Consider the following 13,868-nt stretch of genomic DNA (forward strand, 5'->3'; position numbering starts at 1 on the left):
GACTGGGGTGCTCTGGCCCAAGCAGGACTGGGGTGCTCTGGCCCAAGCAGGGCTGGGGTGCTCTGGCCCAAGCAGGACTGGGGTGCGCTGGCCCAGGCTGACTTCTCCGGCAGCCCCAGGCTGAGGTTCTGCTATGAGCCAGCGCTCTAACCTTGAGCTGTGGCACGTGGTTGAGTTTTTGAAAACTTGGTGGAAACTCAAGTGGCCGCGTCTGAGACTCTGCAGTGAGAGCCTTTGCGGTTACACAGTCACTGGGTGAGGGAATCTGGGGGCACGTGGGGACCTCGGTGAGCTCCGCCTACTTATGCGTGCAGATTAGGCACGAGGTGAGTGGCAGGTTGGCCACGTCGTGGACTAGAAGCATTTGCAGTTTTTCGTTGGAAGAGGGGGTGTTCCCAGAGGCCCTGCAGTCTGCGCGTGTGTTCATGTCGTCACTTGTTTCTGCAGGGTCCTTCTTTTTTAATTTATTCATGCACACAGAACTGGGATGCAGGCCAGAGGTGCGGGGGGTGAGAGGATTCACCAGAGACAGAGCGGGGAGCAGCACAGGCGGATGGACTGAGCACACTGCTGAGGGGCAGCGGGAAGATGGGGGGCCTGCCGCGCCCCGGGGTCCACCCTGGCCGGGGGTGGCCCCAGCTCCGCGGTGCTGAGATGGACGCTGCGCCCAGGGAGGCCTCCCCGCAGGATCCGTTATAAGGCCCCGAGTGTCCCCCGAGGCAGGCCCTGGAGCAGGTCGCCAGGAGGGAGGAGAGCAGCAGCCGCGTCCGCGCGGCCGCCCCGAGGTGGCCGAGAGCGAGGGGCAGGCTGGCGCGGCAGACTGGGCTGTGGGCATCGGCCCGTGACGCTGTGCTGATGGTCTTTGCAGAGACGTCTGCCAAAGAAGGGCTGCTGCTCTGGTGCCAGAGGAAGACGGCGCCCTACAGAAACGTGAACATCCAGAACTTCCACACCAGGTGAGCGAGCGGCCCCCCGGGCGTCCCGAGGCCACAGGGCGGCGTGGGCACTGCCCCCGCGCCAGAGTCTCCCGCCTGTCCGCGGGCCTGTGGGTCAGGGCCCACCCGGCGCTGTGGGCGCCTTGTCGCCACATCAGGGCAGCGCTGTTCGAGGGGTGTTGGGGCCCGGCTGCGGGCCAGGGGGGCCGGGCCGGGTGTCCCGACTCGTCTGGGCCGTGGGCGCACGCGGGCCTCTGGGGAAAAGTCTGGTGAAGGTCTGCGGGGCTGGCCGGGCAGGACTGCGTTGTTCAGCGAGTCGCACCCAGCGCCAGAAGGTCCCCGAGCCTGCGGCATGTCCGAGGCTCCCCTCGTGTGGGCTTCTGCATGGGGAGGGGCCGGCCAGGAAGGGCCAGTCGGGGTCTGCCCTGGCCGTGCAGAAAGTGCTTGGCCCGCTGCCCTGCACCTCTGACAAGACTGGCCCCCCGGAGGGCACGTGCTTTCGTCACCTGCTTCTGCCCTATGCTGTGGCTGTGTGAGGGGGCAGCTGGTGACAGCGTCACTCCGTGGGCGCTGGCACTCCCGGGACAGAAAGGGGCCCAGCCACTTGGGGTCACCAGGAACGGAAGATTAGGATACGTCGCGCAGAGTCGGGGCGCTGTTCTAGGTGGATAGCTGTTCTTGGGGCGTCTCCCGAGCGTGGGCCGCAGGCCAGCCCGAGTGGGGGAGCCCGGCCCACAGGTGCTGCCTGGGGCGACAAGGAGGGCGCGGCCGGGACCTCCTGCCTCGTGGCTGTCAGCCGCCCTGCGGCTCCTCTCGGCCTGCGTTTCTTCCTGGCACAAGCGCTTCAGCCGTGTGGGAAACCCTGGGGTCTCCTCCCCCGACTTCTGAGGGGCAGAACTCCTGGTGCTCCCTGCTCTGGGGAGCCCGGCCCAGCCCTGGCAAACTCCAACACTGTCCCAGGCAGCCTTGGTGCTGGCATCTGCGGGAGACAGGCTGGGCGCCAGGTCTTCCTGCCGCGCCCTCAGGTCCCTGCAAGCCTTAGGAAGGAAAGAAGAATTCAGAACCTGCCAACCGGCGGGGCCCTTGTGTGGTGACAACTGCAGGAAGGCGCTTCCTGGCCTTTTAGGCGGGCAGTGGGCGAGCGGGCAGCCTGGGAGCGGGACGGGGAGCGCCCGGGGCTGTGGACATGGGGCGCAGAGGCGCACGGGGAGATCTCAGGACCCCCAGAAAGGGGCGCACATGCAAGGGGCAGCCAGGCCTCGGGTGGGCCGGGAGGGGCGCGGGCTGCCGTCGGGAGCCAGGCAGACGGGAGCCCGCCAGCCGCCACGTCCGGCCACTCACTCCTGCTCTCTGCGTCTGCAGCTGGAAGGACGGCCTGGGCCTCTGTGCGCTCATCCACAGACACCGGCCCGACCTCATTGACTACTCAAAGCTCAACAAGGTCTGGGCGCCCCGCCCTGCCCCGCCCCGCCCCAGCATGCTGCCCTGAGAACGAGCAGTTGGCATGAGCTCGTGAGGGCACCGCCGTGGCCGCCAGCACAGCCCAGCCGGCCGAGACCCTCTGCCCCGTCGGGCTCAGTGGCTTTGGCAGACTTGTGGACTTGCCTGCGAAGACTGAGTCCCCCCACCCCGAGACTGTAGACAGGAGAGCAGCACGCACTTTGTGGAAGAAGAAAGCTGCAGCTATCCCAAGCCTTCCCAGATCTCCCGGCCTTTCCTTTCAGATCTGTCCCTCAGGGCCCAGTCACGTCCTTGCCACGTGATGGCGATATTAGTGACTCTGGGAAGGCGCTGGGCTTTTTATCTCTTTTTGGCTCTTCTCTGTTTAGAAAATCCAACTTTGCACTCTCTCTTTAAGCTTCAGCTTAATGTGCTTAAGCTTCAGATACTATTCTTCAGATTCTCTCTCTCAAAGTCATTTGAAAATGTAATCTGTGATGGCAGAAAGCAGCACGTGCCCTGTCCCCACCCTGCAGGCCAGCAAACAACAGCCCAGACACCGTCCCCAGTGCTGCTTCCAGCGCATTGCCCGGTTGGGACGTGCCTGGCCGTCCACGGTGTGTCTGTGTCTTGCTGTGGGGTCCATTGCATGCTGCCCTCCCCGGCGTGGGGTGTGTGACCGCTGGACGCGTCCTGGCTTTGGTGCCGTCTTCAGAGTCGACTGCTTGGCACCCAGTGCCTGGCGCAACTGCGCTGGGGACAGCCTGTGAACTGTCTTGCATTGTGAAGGCCAGTGCCACAGTCCTCGAGCGGAGTTTGACTAAGAGAACGGAGCACCCCGAGATTTCTGGCTTTCCCAAGTAGCCGTGAGTCGCATCGTGCTCAGTTTTGTGAGTCAGTTCAAAGTCAGTGCCAATAGCTGCCTTTGGGGCAGTGTTTCTGACAGATAGTGTTTATTTTTTCCTACCTAGCTTTCTCATTTGCGAAAGGAGAGTCTATATGCCAGCTAGAACGAGTTCCGTCAGCCATTCACCACGGTCAGTTTTTACTGCAAAAGGCCAAGAGACCTGTGGTACTCGCCACCTAAGAGGGATAAAAAACTGCTAATGAACAGAAGCACCTAAGACCTAATAGAGCTCTAGATTAGACACCCACGAGCATGTATCGCACATGCCTGTCTGCTAACATGTCATCATCTATCACGCACATGTTGAGCAAACCCACATGTTCGTTCACTCCTCATAGTGCACAGAAAATGTGATCTGAGGCACCCTCAGTGGGTGCTGTTACCACTTCAGTTCTACCCTTGAAAGTAGCGAGGGATTCTCTGATCTTCTCAAGGTCCCAAGGCCAGAAGCTGGGCCAAGAGAATAAGAAATTGCCACATTTTATCTTGCAAGTGAAAGCTGAGTGAGGGAGTTTACACAAAGCCTCAGGAGTCCCACTGCTGAAATTTTTCTTATAAAGAACAAAGAAAAAGAAACTGGCGCTTAGCTATTTGGCATAAACTGTGCAGGTAAGGCTCATTAACTGTCTTCAGTGAAATGATTATGTGCTCTGTAGAAACAACCTTCATTGAACACGCTTTTTGCCTGAGAGAACTGTAACTACTGAGGCTGGCGGCTGACCTGGCTCAGCGCCGAGCACTGAGAGCGTGTCTGGGAAGCCTGCACTCTCTTCGGTGTTTCAACCAGACTAACATGATTGTGCTTCTTGCGAAGCGTTGCCGTTTCTGAAGTGTGTAAATGGCGCTTATGTCAAATTCCTCACCGTGGCCTGAGACTAACGTACTCCTCACTTCGACTTCCCTTTCATTCCCCGTCCCATTTCAGCTGTTCGTGACAGTTTTCATCTTCGGGGAGTTTATGCTCGTCTCTATGTACCCTTGCAGCCATCCGTCCTTAGGGTCCTGAGTTTTATCAGTGGCTTTCTTAAATGTCAAAAGAAAGCTATTTTTATTCTTATGGAACAGATATTTTCCCATGATTCCCTTCCAGATCTGGAAAAATGTGTGTTCCATCATGTATTGTAATCACTTAAATTTTGTTATTAATAGAGTTGAAAATAAGCTCTGAGGTATCCAGGGTGTTTCCCCTGAGTGTCTCCCAACTCCCCTCCCCCCACCAATCATTTGCTTTTACACCTGTTCTCACCTTTAACGAGTTGCAGCACGCATGGTTTTGTGCCACGTGTGATATCGCTCTGTGTGTCAAGTGCCTGAGAAAGGAAGAGATTGTTTTACTACACTGGTTACGTGTGGAGGGGAAAAGTGAGGTAGACAAGACGCATTCATGGTCAGTGCTGATCAAGAAAGAACTTCTAAACACCTGCGATGCTGTTTCTCATGCAGGATGACCCGGTAGGAAACATTAACCTGGCCATGGAAATCGCAGAGAAGCATCTGGACATTCCCAAGATGTTGGATGCAGAAGGTGAGAGCGCGGGCTGACCACTCACAGGAGACCTCACGGCCCATGCAGGGTCCACGTGGGGGATGTCCCAGCCGCGACACTCAGGCGCCAAGGAGATCTCTGTCACAGGTCCCTTGGGTAGTGGAGAACTTCACGTGTAGCTTGTTCCCACTCACTGTCCAGACGCCACACACCCAAAACACACCCGCAAAGCTGGCATGGCAGAGAGACAGAACACGTCTGTTTTTGCGTTTTCGTTTATCTGTAACAGTGCCCTGTGTTGGGGCTAACGTCCTTTCCCTTAGTGGCCCAATGCTTCCCCGGCTGGCCTTGTTGAGAAAAGCCAGGCTCTGGTGACAGTCAGCAGGCAACCTCTTTTCTCCCCTTTGGCGATCATATCACGCTGCCATGTTCCCTCGTGGACTCTGGAGGACCTTCTTTGCTCGTCCAGCTTCTCAAAGCTCCAGGTGTCCAGAAGTTCCACAGCCTGTGGCAGCATCTCTCTGGTCTCTGACCTGCGCTTAGCCAGCTGCCTTCCTGCGTCTGTGTCTCTCCTTGTGAGGACGCTAGTCACAGAGACACGCGCTCTCCCTACTCCAGCTTGACCTCATCTGAGCCTGATCATATCTGCAAAACTATTTCCAGATAAGGGCACGAACTCAGGGAAGTGCCCCTCTTCTGTTCATCTCTCCTCTCTAAGCGGGGTTTGGATTCGCGTGACCTTTCCATACGGAAGGTGACTATCTAGGGGTTACCCACTGGACTTAGTAGCTGGGATACCACAGAGGAGAAGATAGGTGAGACAGGAAATTCACCTTCCGTCGCATCCATCCCTGCCTGAGGCAACTCGAGACACAGCCAGGTCGCCACTGATATTTCCCGGACTGGCTGAGTGCCGCTGTTTCCTGGGTTTTCCTTAGCCTTGAGCCCTCCTCTGGCCCGACCACGCTGTTCACCTTCCGTGGCTGGCGGGGTGCGTGCCTGCTTGTTCAGTGCCTCCCCCTCTTGGGGCCCACCCTCGTCTCCCATCGCTTTGCTTCACTTTCCCTTTTTAATGCCTCAGAAGAAGGTGCCCACACTATATTATTATATCTATAGACTAACTTCTCCAAGGAAGTGGGGGGGCATGGCCCTGCGACTCCCCAAGACCACTCTTGGGGTTTGGGCTCGCACACGGGCTCACCGTCACCACGGTGCTTGCTAACCTGTCCTCTCACTCTTCTATCGTGATGCCATCAGCTGGTCTCCACCTCTCCATTGCTGACTCGTCTGCTGCCACTGACCTTACTGTCTTCTGTGTTGGCTTCTGAACCCCCTAAGGGGGTTTTTGAGTAGTTTATGGGGCCACTCATTCTATGTAAATACAGAAAAGCTGAAACTCTTCCTCATCTTCACTGTCCTTCATGCTTCTGAAGGCCGTCAGAGTTGTTCATCTGATTTTCTTCCAAAGACCTGGTGAGCACCGGGTTTACATTTGTGGGTTCTTATGCTCCCTATGGACGTGCAGAGGACCTTGCTCACCGCACACGGAGGTCCGTGTGCGGTGATGGGTCTCCGGGCCGTGTGGCCGTCTGTAGAATCCCGCTGGCCGGGGCTCCTCGACAACCCATCATTTCCACTGACAGCTGCCCAGGGTGCCCAGAGGCACGGCTCAGGGTGTGACAGGTGTGAGCCGAGGTTTTGGTGAGGCAGGTGTGTGAGATGTGAGGGGAAGGATCCGCTGCCAGGTCCTCTCTGAGGCGCCCAGCGTCAGGCGTCTGCGCTGTGGGAACAGCCGAACAGTTAACCCTCTTTTCTCCACACAGATTTAGCACACACTGCCAGACCTGATGAGCGAGCCATAATGACTTATGTTTCCTGTTACTATCATGCTTTTGCTGGGGCACAGAAGGTGAGATGCACAACAGAAGTCACCGCTCACCCTTCACCTTCTGTGTCTAGTTTTTCCCGATTGTTTTCTCTTTTTTCCCTCCCATTTTCCTCCGAGCAAGGAGACCCATCTGGTTCTGCAGTCATTTGTCTTTTTTAGTCTAGTTTTCTTTGAAACTTACTTTTTCTGTCCATGCGATATTCTGCCATTCGTGTTTGTTTTCCAGAACATTCCATGCTGTTCCACAACCCCACATTCTCTACGAATAGCACTGGCTACTTTTCACCGTAGGGAATCGCGGGAATCTTGCGCTTCGCCCTGCCCGTGACTGAGCTGGGCTGAACTAGAGAGCAGGCACGGGTGACCTGCTGATTATTTCGGCAGCTAATGTAGGTGGTAGCGGCAGGCGTGCTAACGTAAGCTGTGCATACCCTTCTCTTTAGAGGTTTTGTCACTCTTGGTGACTTCCTGTGTGGCGTGGTAAGTACGTGTAGAAGGCCTTAGGAGATATGCTCTCCAGTAAATTTTATTTTGCATAGAAACACTGGGGTATAGACCAGAGATGAGGAGTGGGTGGGAGGACTCCCCAGGGACAGAGTGGGGAGCACACCAGTCTGACCCACTGAAACACACTGCTGAGGGGAGCAGTGGGGAGGCCACAGCGGGGGAGGTCTGCTGGACCCCGGGGGCCACTCCCTGGCCGGGCGTCGCACTCAGGCCCTTGGGCCATTGCAGCGGACCCTGAGATTTGATCCATCCGTCCCTCTCCAGTCAGTTTCAGCCTCACACACCCAGCGGCGTCTACGGTGCAGGCAGCAGCAGGGCAGGGGGCATAGGAGGTGGCAGGGAGACGGGGAGAGAGCCCCGCCAGATGTTTGCAGGCGACTTGTGCACAGTGGCAGATGACCCCCCCAGCGAGAGCCGCGAGGCCTCGAGGGCGCGGACTGCAGTGGGGTGGCTTTGGCACCAGCTCACAGCTCCCCTTGGGAAGGGGCCTGGCTGCCCTTTCAGAACTCACCGAGGGGCAGGAGCGGACAGGGGTCCTGTCAGGGCGCCTGCCCTCCTGGGGGTCAGAGCGTGGGCCCTGGACACACACAGAGCGCCAGTCAGCACCCACCAGCTGTTCTCCCCTTCGTTCACCCCGGTTCCTGCTCTTCATCTGTGCGTGTGTTTGTCTCTGTGTTATCTCCCCCCCTTCAGACATTGTGAACACCCCCAAACCCGATGAGCGAGCTATCATGACGTACGTCTCCTGCTTCTACCATGCTTTCGCGGGAGCGGAGCAGGTACAGCACACGCGTGAGCCGGCCGCGCCCGCGGCGGGTGTCGTGGTGTGTGTGTGCGTGTGCGTGTGCCTGGGCGTGTGTTCTCCAACCCCACCGGGCGCTGCGTGTCTTACAGCGGCCGCCTCCTGCAGCGCAACAATAGACCGTCCCTGAAGTGTTTTCTGTCTCTTCCCCTCTGAGGTGTGCTTTGATTTCACGAGTCTGCTGTGAGAAACACTTGTGCTTTAGCAAAAAAGAGAATCGAGTGCCATGAAAGCTGAGCCACAGTGGCTGAGCGTAGAAGGGGTGATGGGGGCACTGGACGCCGGGCTCTCTCCTCTCCGGCGCCCAGAGGGTCCCGCCCTGCCCAGGAGCTGGCCACCCGCGTCGGGCAGACCCATCTCAATGCGCTGAAGAGCTAGCACACAAGGAGACTTGCGCTCTTTAGGACAGTCAGAGAGACACTGTGCCGCATGGCTTCAGCCCGCCCCTCCTCCCAAGTCCCCGCTTGTTTTTGGCCTCTTCACTGTCTCTGTTCGCCCAGGTTGGGGTGGACAGTGTGATGCCATGGCCATGTCCCACCACAGCACTAAGCGGGCTCAGCGGTGAGGCCATAGAGTGCAGGGCCACATGCTCCTTCCACTCATCACAGGCCCCTGGCCCCAGCTCCCCCCGCAGAAGGGCAACAGGGAGTCATTTATGGCCTCACCGGCTCCTCAGCGGGTCAGCCGAGCCCTGAGCCTCTTGGTCCCGGCGAGTGACAGGCGTCCAGGGCAAGTGACAGGAGTCCAGGGCCTCGCTGCACCGTGGGTCCAGTGTCTGGCGCCCTTGACAGTGCCCTCGCCTGAGGGTGCGAGGAGTCAGGAGAGTACACAGCCGGGTGCCGGGGGGCTGCAGGCCTCTGTTTCCCTCACCCTGTAGACCTCCGTTACTAACGTGCCTGCATTTTGCTTCGTCTCCTTCAGCAAGGCGTGTGTAGACTAATGGTGTCTCCCTGTTATTCTCTACAGTCTATCCGTGTGCATCTGTGTGAAACTGTAAAGCAGGTGTGCGGTGACTCCTCGCACCATGGCCGATCCTGGCGCAGGCCGCCCTGGCCCAAGGGCGCCCGGCCGCCCCTCCCCTCGGGTGTGGTGTCCGCTCTCCTTGTCCACAGAGCTGTCTGTTTACCTATTGTGTTTTACAGGCCGAGACAGCGGCTAACAGGATATGTAAGGTTCTCGCTGTGAATCAAGAGAATGAGAGGCTGATGGAAGAATATGAGAGGCTAGCGAGTGAGGTAAAGGAACTGGGCCCCGCGGTCCTGCTTTGTGCCGCCCCAGGGTGAGGCCCGAGGGTGGACGTGGCCGTCTGTGTTTTCTCTCCTTCGCGTTTTTCACTGCGACAGGATGAAAGCAGGACGGTGCCCTGGGCCACAGCGTCGATTCTGGGCTGAGGTGGCTAGTAGAGCAGAGGTCCCCAGGGCCTTTCTAACCAGGCCAGAGCCAGAGTTCTGCATGTTTTAGGGAGCAGAGCGGGGTCCCGCGCTTAGCTGAGTAGCCTGGGTCAGACACCCCGTGACACTGCCACGCTGTTGGCCACCGGTGCTGCACGCGGTGCCCGGCACACTCAGGAGCCTGCTCCGCGGGGGTCCCAGCGGCGGGGACGCTGCCCACCTGTCGTGAGAGGCGATGGTCTGTGTGTGCCTGTAAATACTGAGGGGAGACTGGGGGAGCAGAGCGGCCCCTCCCCCACCCACCTCAGAGATGAGGTCTCTGACTTGGCGCACGACTCCTCAGCCGCATTTTGGTGAGATCCTGCATAGCAGAAAGCGGAGCGTGGCACTGCCGTGACGTGGCGCTCCCCAGAACCCCGGGGGCTGAGTTAGGGCTGTGGCCACAGCCGCTCTGGCCTCACGCGGTCACGGCGACACGGGCCAGAGGCTGGAGCGTCTGCGCTGAGGTCTGAGGTAACTTACCGACGCGCGGGCTCCGCCTGCCGGCACTCGCGGATGGATCTACCAGGGAGCGCCGCACGAGTTGACCCGTACACACTGCTGCCTCAGGCGTCCCCCGACGGCCTGCGCGCGAGCCACCGTCAGGCCGGGCCAGGACACAGAGAGCTGGGCAGCTGCTGGGTGTCCTGTCGGTCTTCCCCCTGCCCCCCCGACCCTGGAGCGAGGGTCTGCACATGTGGCGCCCCTCAGCCCGAGCCACAGACACGCACTGCGCGTGGCCGCTGGCCGGCCCTTCCTGAGGCCCGGGCGTGGCTGGCCTCGTGCCGGGGAGTGCGTCCGTCCCCGTCACGCAGCTTTTCCTTGGGAAGCTGGTGTGAACGCTCACTCGGATCTTGCGTCCACTTTGCGCGGATTCGCGACCCTTTGCGGGGAATAGTCCCCAGATGGAAACTTCTCAGAAGCCCAAACCCCTAGGCCAGTGAGCGCGGGCTCCCAGGTTTGACCCCGCGTCCCACCACGTCAGGTTCGGGCTGTTGCTGTTGTTCATTTCCAGGCCCCAGCATCTGTCTGTCGTGTCCGGTCCCCGTAACATCACGTTTTCGTGTGAAGTGACTGGCGTGGCCTCACGTTTCCCACCTGTCTGTGGCACCACGGGACCGCCTCGCGACGCGTGGCCGGGGCGTCCCTGCCGCAGTGCCCAGCGGCACGTCCTCCCTTTCGGTCTGGGTGGGGACAGCCCTCGCCTGCGTCCTGGAACGTGGACTTAGTCCACGGCCTGCGCCGGCGCCTGCTCCGCCGGGGGCAGCCGGGCGTGCCCTCAGCGCCCACTTGTGTCTGGGGCAGCTTTTGGAGTGGATCCGCCGCACCATCCCCTGGCTGGAGAACCGGACACCGGAGAAGACCATGAAGGCCATGCAGCAGAAGCTGGAGGACTTCCGCGACTACCGGCGCAAGCACAAGCCGCCCAAGGTGCAGGAGAAGTGCCAGCTGGAGATCAACTTCAACACGCTGCAGACCAAGCTGCGCATCAGCAACCGGCCGGCCTTCATGCCCTCCGAGGGCAAGATGGTGTCGGTGAGTGTCCCCCGCGGAGCCCGCTGGTCTTCCCGACCCTCTGGCGAGGAGACAGCCCTGGCTGGCCCCGTAACCCCGCAGTCCGGCCCTGGCTGCCCCCACTGCCCGGCAGCTTGGCCTCCCCCGCCGTTGGGGCGCGGGGCAGAGCAGACCCGGTGGCATGGGTGAGGGCGCTCCCCACCCCCAGCACCCGCGCCCTCCCGCCCACACCATTCGGCTCGTGGCGCACCTCGTGGCCTGGGGCCACCCTCCCGGCCTCCTGAGCCCGTGCCCTGCCCTTCTTCCCTCGCCCTTGGGGACCAGTGGCCTGCCCGTCCCCTCCACTGGGCCTTTCTGTGGAACCAGCGGCTGTCCCTGGACCCTGGCGACCCCTGCCTCCTTTCCAAGCGCCTTCCACCTGCCTTCTTCCTGCCCCACCACTCAGCCCTGGCGGTCACCGTGCTCAACGTGCTGCTTGATGCTGCCGGCCCGCGGGCCTTCTTCCTTTCTTTCTTTGAGATGTATTTATTTATGCACACAACAACTTGGGTGCAGGCCAGAGGTGTAAGGGGAGAGGGCTCCCCAGAGGCAGAACGGGGAGCAGAACAGGCAGATCGACTGAAACCCACTGCTGCGGGGAGCAGTGGGGGGACAGGAGGGGTCTGCTGCGCCCTGGGGTCCCTCCCCAGCCAGGGGTCGAGCTCGCACTGCAGGGCTGCAGTTAGCTTCACGGTGCTCTAACCCCTGCGCCCCAGGGAGGGCCTGCCTTTATTCCTTGAGAACTATGAAGCGACGGGCCAGTTCCTGACGGGCAGTGTTTGCCCGTCGCACCTGGGGCACACGAGGTGCCCGGGACAGTGGCTGGCAGCTGACAGCCTGCAGGACTGAGGCCGCGGCCCCGAGTAAGCGTCGTGGTGGGCGCATCGCTGCGAGGCCTCATTTCTGTTGAGAGAGCCGAGGCTCACCGGCCTCTGTCCGCACCTGGGGGAGCACCAGGCACTTGCTACTGACACGAGCCAACAACGGCCGTTTTTTTTCAAACAAAACTATCGCTTTTGAAGGCCCTGGTGATGCAACTCAGGCAGGTGCAGGCTGGGCCCGGGGAGGTGCGTGTGAGCCTGAGGCAGGCGGGAGCAGAGCAGCAGCGTCCAGTCCGCTGGAGGGCCGCGGGGCGGCAGCCGCGGCTGAGGCGCTGTCCGCTGCGTGCAGGATATCGCGGGGGCCTGGCAGCGACTGGAGCAGGCGGAGAAGGGCTACGAGGAGTGGCTGCTCAACGAGATCCGCAGGCTGGAGCGCTTGGAGCACCTGGCGGAGAAGTTCAAGCAGAAGGCCTCCACGCACGAGACGTGGGCCTACGGTGAGCCGCCGCGGCCGGCCGGCGCCGCCCTCCTGCTCTGTGTGCCGGTACTGGGCGTCTGCAAGTGGGTGCTAGAGGTTGCTTCTCCCGAGCGGCCTCTGTGCTGTGCAGAAAGCAGCACTTGGAGTCCTCCCTCCCGCTTTTCTCTTCCCCTCCGACAGCCCCGCCCCTTTGGAAAGTTAGACGGGGAGGAGACCCTCCGCCCTCGCCCGCGCTGGGCCTGGCCCGCCGCTTCCTTCCCTCCGGCTCAGTGTCCGTCCGGCCGCGACTGCGGCTCAGGCAGCCCTGGCCCAGCGGCTCAGCCAGCACAACGCGCGCCAAGTGCCGTGGCGGGAGGCCACTGCCCGCGGCTTGCGGCTGCCTTCGTCAGCGCGGCCCACCTGATGTCTGTGCCTCCTGCCACCTGCCCGTGCCGCGGCACCTTGCTCCCTGTTACCTACTAGTCTGCACTAGACAGACCAGGGGCTCCCTCTCCCCTGTGGCCCTCTGGCTCTCTCACTGGCCTCTCACGGTGAGGGGCGTCCTGGGCGTGGGCCTGGCGCCTGGCGCGGAGCACCCTGGCCCAGCCCCGCCACTTCCCAGCTGCAACCCGGGACACGCTGGCCCCTGGGCCGGGCCCGGTCCGGGAGCCTGAAGGGTCCCCGGGACCTTACTGCCTTTGCGCGACGTCAGGCTTCGCCCCGCCCTGGCTTTGCAGGCAAAGAGCAGATCCTGCTGCAGAAGGACTACGAGTCCGCCTCGCTGACCGAGGTGCGGGCGCTGCTGCGGAAGCACGAGGCGTTTGAGAGTGACCTGGCGGCGCACCAGGACCGTGTGGAGCAGATCGCCGCCATCGCCCAGGAGCTCAAGTGCGTGGTCGGGGCGGCTGGCCCGGCTGGGGGACGGGGAGCTGGGCCGCGGGGAGGGAGCCCAAGCCCCAGCCCTGCCTGGGCAGCGGGGGTGGGGGTGGGGGTGGGGTGGGGGTGAAGGGTGGGTGCCACCTTCCCTTCCTGGGCCCAAATGACAGTGAGCCCTGCGGGGCTGTGGGGGTGGGGGGTTGGGGGGCCCTCTGGGGCCAAGCAGGTGCACTCCCTTCAGGAGTGTCTCTGGTGGGCAGGGCCTCGGCCCAGCACCCCGCGGGGCTGCCTTGAGGGCTCTCACCCCTAGGGGAGTAAGCGTGGAGGGCTGGAGAGCAGGCTCCGGCTGCAGGATGGGGCGCCACCCCGCAGACAGGGCAGGCAGCCAGGCCAGTACACGCCCCTGAGAGACACCCACCCGCCCTTCTTTAACAGCAAACACGTGCTGTTTGCATGTCGCTTGCTTTATGGGGGGCCTGGCAGGAGAGGGTGCCCGGGCAGAGCCCCAGAGGACGCACGGGCCGGGTGCTGCGAGACTCGGTGAGACCGTCTCGCGCTTGGTTGTCTGGCGCGCGGCTTTCGGCAAGTCAGGGCTTCTCCGTCTGAGGAACAAGGCTCTGCCTGCCAGGCCAGAAGTGTCCCCTCTGGACACACGGCTGCCCAAGGGCGCGTCCTTTGCCCTGCCAGAGCGGCCACCACGGGTGCGCCGACGCTGCGCCCCGACTCGCCGACGCTGCGCCCCGACTCGCTCTGCTGTTGGGGCCG

At 61.4% G+C, this 13,868-nt stretch overlaps 1 protein-coding gene across 1 annotated transcript in view; it reads left to right on the forward strand.

Annotated features, from left to right (window-relative positions):
* The window catches only part of ACTN2 (actinin, alpha 2), a 28,667-nt gene that overhangs the window by 3,608 nt on the left and 11,191 nt on the right, over positions 1-13,868 (forward strand). The window contains exons 4-11 of the mRNA XM_012730854.1: positions 869-956; positions 2,298-2,376; positions 4,726-4,807; positions 7,857-7,942; positions 9,108-9,200; positions 10,701-10,931; positions 12,120-12,267; positions 12,965-13,115. Of these exons, the coding sequence (XP_012586308.1) occupies positions 869-956; positions 2,298-2,376; positions 4,726-4,807; positions 7,857-7,942; positions 9,108-9,200; positions 10,701-10,931; positions 12,120-12,267; positions 12,965-13,115 (958 nt within the window). The remainder of the gene's footprint in view (positions 1-868; positions 957-2,297; positions 2,377-4,725; positions 4,808-7,856; positions 7,943-9,107; positions 9,201-10,700; positions 10,932-12,119; positions 12,268-12,964; positions 13,116-13,868) is intronic.

Source organism: Condylura cristata, unplaced genomic scaffold, assembly GCF_000260355.1.
Source record: "Condylura cristata isolate star-nosed mole 26May11 unplaced genomic scaffold, ConCri1.0 scaffold00029, whole genome shotgun sequence".
Lineage (NCBI taxonomy): Eukaryota > Metazoa > Chordata > Mammalia > Eulipotyphla > Talpidae > Condylura > Condylura cristata.